We start from the raw sequence: 3,671 nt of genomic DNA on the forward strand, positions 1-3,671 counted from the left end.
ATAAATTAATTTCAATCCTTATTAAAGAAACAAATCAGATAATCAATGAATTCAGAAATTTTCTAAATACCAACAAATCAAATACCAAGCAATCCAAAAGAACAATCGTGGCTAGACAAAGAGACAATACCAAACCCTCACTGTTTCATCTTGACTTCCTAGATAAATCTTATTAGATTCTGATGACAAACAATCCCACACATATAATAAACCCATTAATTCAATGACAAAAATGACACCTGAAATCAATAAAAATTAAAAAAATGAAAAAAAAAATTACTAAAAATGACACCCAGAAACCAATGTTGTAAACTTACACATCACTTTATAACCACACTTCTTTTTAACACAATAAGCACACTTTCTCAGTCTTCTTCACCATCCAATTATAATTTGCAAAAGAATTCATATGATTTCTTTACTGGTTCAATCACATCTTTTTTATCAACAACCTTCAATATGAAGCCATCTACAACCTTTGATAACATTAAAAATGCACTTGTTAGAAACAAAGATGTGTCAGCCACATACTAATAGCAACTTGATGGTCACGCTAAACCACCAAAGAATGAAGATATGGATTATAATCTGGGAATAACTTGGGTTGAGTATCATTACACTAATTTAATATCATTTTAGAATTAATTAAGTTCATAAAATAATTCATTACTTGGTGTTCAAATAAATAATCTAACAGCTATCATGAAACATGTTAATACAACATGAAAAAATACACAGACTCAACCATACTAGTACTAATGACTTCAGGAATTCTGATACTGTAATAAATAATAGACTTCAAGCAGACTACCATACTAGTGAGTGTGAATATTAATGTATTATTTAGTATAATACCCCCATGGGTTTTGCAAATGAGGAGAGAAACTAGACTGAACATAGATAAGGATGCAAAATTCACCATCGACTATTCATCTTGCAACTTTACTCAGATTAAGAGGATTGAAATGTGGATTGCAGTCAATAAAATATAATGATTTAGTTTAGAAATAACAACACTTGAATGTACAGAACTATTAGTTTTTTAAATAAAAAAAATTGAAACTTTTTTTTTTTTAAATGCGGGGACCGAAATTTCAAATTTTCCTATTGAAAAACCTAACTTTCATTCTCTTACACAGAAACAGGTCCAACCTTTAATACCATTTAAATTTAGAAATCAAGACCGGGATATTTCTTGGTTAACATGCATAATTTAAGGTTGACATGGATATTTATTGGTTGACTGATTTTTTTTTCCCCTAATAAGGAGACCGAAATTTCATATTTTCCTATTGAGCACTACAATGTTGGCACAAACCTTTACATAGAAACTTTGACATCTGGCAAGACTCTTGTGATAAGTTGTACTCCCTCAGAAAATGCAGTTACTTGACAATCAACTATCCGTAGGTTCTTCTTTTGAGAATGATGGTAGCAAATTTAGGACTTCACTGTAGTTTTTATACCTTTGTAGTAAATCTAGAATAATTGAAGCCATGGATGCATCTGGCTTCACATTTCTCTCTTTCATTTTGTGAAGAAGTTCTACCACTTTTGAAGTCTCATTATTTTGCAAGAAACCAGACATAAGAGTATTAAAAATGATGCAATCTGGAGCACAATCATTTTGCTCCATATCTGATAACAAATTACTTGCCATCTCCAACTTCCCTTCTTTACAAAGTCCATACAACAGAATGTTATATGTCACAACATCTGGAACAAATCCTTCATTGCGCCATCTGTTAAATAGTTCCAAAGCAATATTGAGTCTTCTTGTTTTGCACAAACCATCAATGAGACAATTGAAAGTAATGATGTCAGGATGAATGTTTCCGTTTCTTAAAGAATGAAACAGTTCAACAGCCCCCAAAACACAACCATTTTTGCAAAACCCATCAATAAGAATATTATACGTAATTAAATTGGGAGGAACATTACTAAGTTGCATCTCACCAAATAGTTTTTTTGCATGTCCAACTTTACCATATATGAAAAGACCTTTTAGCAAGGTGTTAAATGTAACGATTGTTGGCTGAATTCCCTTTGAGGTCATTTCCTTATAAACACAAATAGCTTCATCAGCTTTTCGATTCTTACAATACCAATTGATCAACGTAGTGTAGCTAACTACATTAGGTTTGCATCCCTTACTAAACATCAAAGAAAACAATTCCTTAGCATCATCAATTTTATTTGCCAAGCACATACCATCCATTAAAATATTGAAGCTAAAAACATTAGGCTTACACCCCTTACTTTCCATGGAATCAAATAGTTTTCTTGCATCCTCAATTCTACCTGCCAAGCAATAACCACTTAAAATTGCATTGTAAGAAATTGTGTTGGGGTGAATACCTCTATTAATCATTAGTTGGAGCAATCCATTGGCTTCATCAATCTTCCCATTCTTACAAAGTTCATCCATAAGCACAGTAAATGTCACCTCATTAGGCTTTACACCTTCATCCGACATTTCTGCAAATAAAGTTTTAGCCTCCTCCCAATTAGATGTATTGCACAATCCATAAATTAAAGTGTTGTAAGTAATCACATTTGGATTAACAGCCTTGGACTTCATTTCTGAAAACAGTTTCTTTGCCTTGTCTACTAACCCATATTTGCAAAGACCATCTATAATAGCAGCATAGCAAACAACATTAGGCTTGCAAATGACACCAAATTCACCATTCCCATTATTCATTTCATCAAATAACTGAAGGGCAACAGTGACATTACCTGTTCGACACAAGCCAGTGATCAAACTCCCAACTGTAACCACATCAGGCCTACATCCAACAGAAACCATTTTTCCAAACAATTCGATCGCCTTCTTAATTTTTCCCTCCTTACAAAGACCATTAATCAGACTAGTAAAAGTCACAGCGGCAGGGTAAAAACCCCTCCTAAAAATACTCCCAAAAACCACAAAACCGTCAGAAACCCGGGCCATTTTGCATAAGCAATTAATAACAATGTTCAAAGTAATCAAATTAGGCAACAACCCAGCTGAAACGAACCTCGTGTATAGCACAAGGAATTCATCGTAATATTTTTCTTAATAAGTGCAGAAAACAAAATACTGAAAGATGACATACCAGGAGTGGGGTCCATATGAATCATGTAATCGAAAGAATCAAGAGCTTCATCAAGAGAAAAGTTACCCGACTTGCAGTTTACATGGAGGAAATTATCAAGTTGAAAAAGGTGTTTAATAATAGTGGTGCGTTTGGCTGATTTCAGTGACGAAGGAATGAATGAAGATGAAAATCTAACATTCAAAGATGATTTAAAGGAAATAATTGAAGTTTTAAGAAACATTTTCGAAGAGGGGATCTGTGAAGGGAGGGAGTTTGAAATTCCTTGGCGAACGGCCGTAAAGAGATTTGTGCGACGCGAAATGTACAGGGACAGACGCATCATAAGTTTGGTCCTATTCCTACGCATCGCAAATAATGTATAATTACTGATTTGTCCTTTTTTGCCATTAAGTGTAACAGTACTAACCCATAAGTACCCTTATATAAAAACATTTAAAACTTTAATCCTTTTTAATTAATTACTAATGATTTGAAATATAAAATTGATAACCTCCTTTTAATTCAGTATATTTTATAAGAAACCTCTAGAATGATCTATGATTGATTAATGAAAGGCAAAACAAGTTATTC

General features: G+C 33.0%; 1 protein-coding gene across 4 annotated transcripts; it reads right to left on the bottom strand.

The window, feature by feature from the left end:
* Window positions 1-361: 361 nt before the first annotated feature.
* LOC123229587 (pentatricopeptide repeat-containing protein At3g22470, mitochondrial-like) lies at window positions 362-3,413 on the bottom strand. 4 transcript variants are annotated; one of them, XR_006504925.1, is made up of 2 exons: window positions 1,319-3,069; window positions 362-476 (listed from the first exon to the last, which is right to left on the bottom strand). XR_006504925.1 is itself a non-coding variant. In XM_044655508.1 (2 exons), exon 2 carries the CDS (start codon window positions 2,807-2,809, stop codon window positions 1,397-1,399), a length of 1,413 nt encoding a protein of 470 aa, XP_044511443.1. In that variant the 5' UTR covers window positions 2,810-2,906; window positions 3,099-3,413; the 3' UTR covers window positions 1,260-1,396. The 4 variants fall into 4 exon arrangements, 3 of the variants coding, with proteins under 3 accessions (XP_044511443.1, XP_044511444.1, XP_044511442.1); XM_044655508.1 differs by lacking the exon at window positions 362-476 and adding an exon at window positions 3,099-3,413 and having other exon boundaries at window positions 1,260-2,906; XM_044655509.1 differs by lacking the exon at window positions 362-476 and having other exon boundaries at window positions 1,260-2,478; window positions 2,740-3,069.
* Between the last annotated feature and the right edge of the window lie 258 nt (window positions 3,414-3,671).

The sequence above is a fragment of the Mangifera indica genome, chromosome 11, assembly GCF_011075055.1.
Source record: "Mangifera indica cultivar Alphonso chromosome 11, CATAS_Mindica_2.1, whole genome shotgun sequence".
Taxonomy (NCBI): Eukaryota; Viridiplantae; Streptophyta; class Magnoliopsida; order Sapindales; family Anacardiaceae; genus Mangifera; species Mangifera indica.

Excerpts from the sequence above, each read along its gene's own strand:
- LOC123229587 (XM_044655507.1), bottom strand. The coding sequence starts at position 2,953 with ATGGCCCGGGTTTCTGACGGTTTTGTGGTTTTTGGGAGTATTTTTAGG. Across the intron at positions 2,635-2,739 it reads CACTGGCTTGTGTCGAACAG|ATGGTCTTTGCAAATATGGG; the intron begins GTAATGTCACTG and ends CTGCTATTATAG.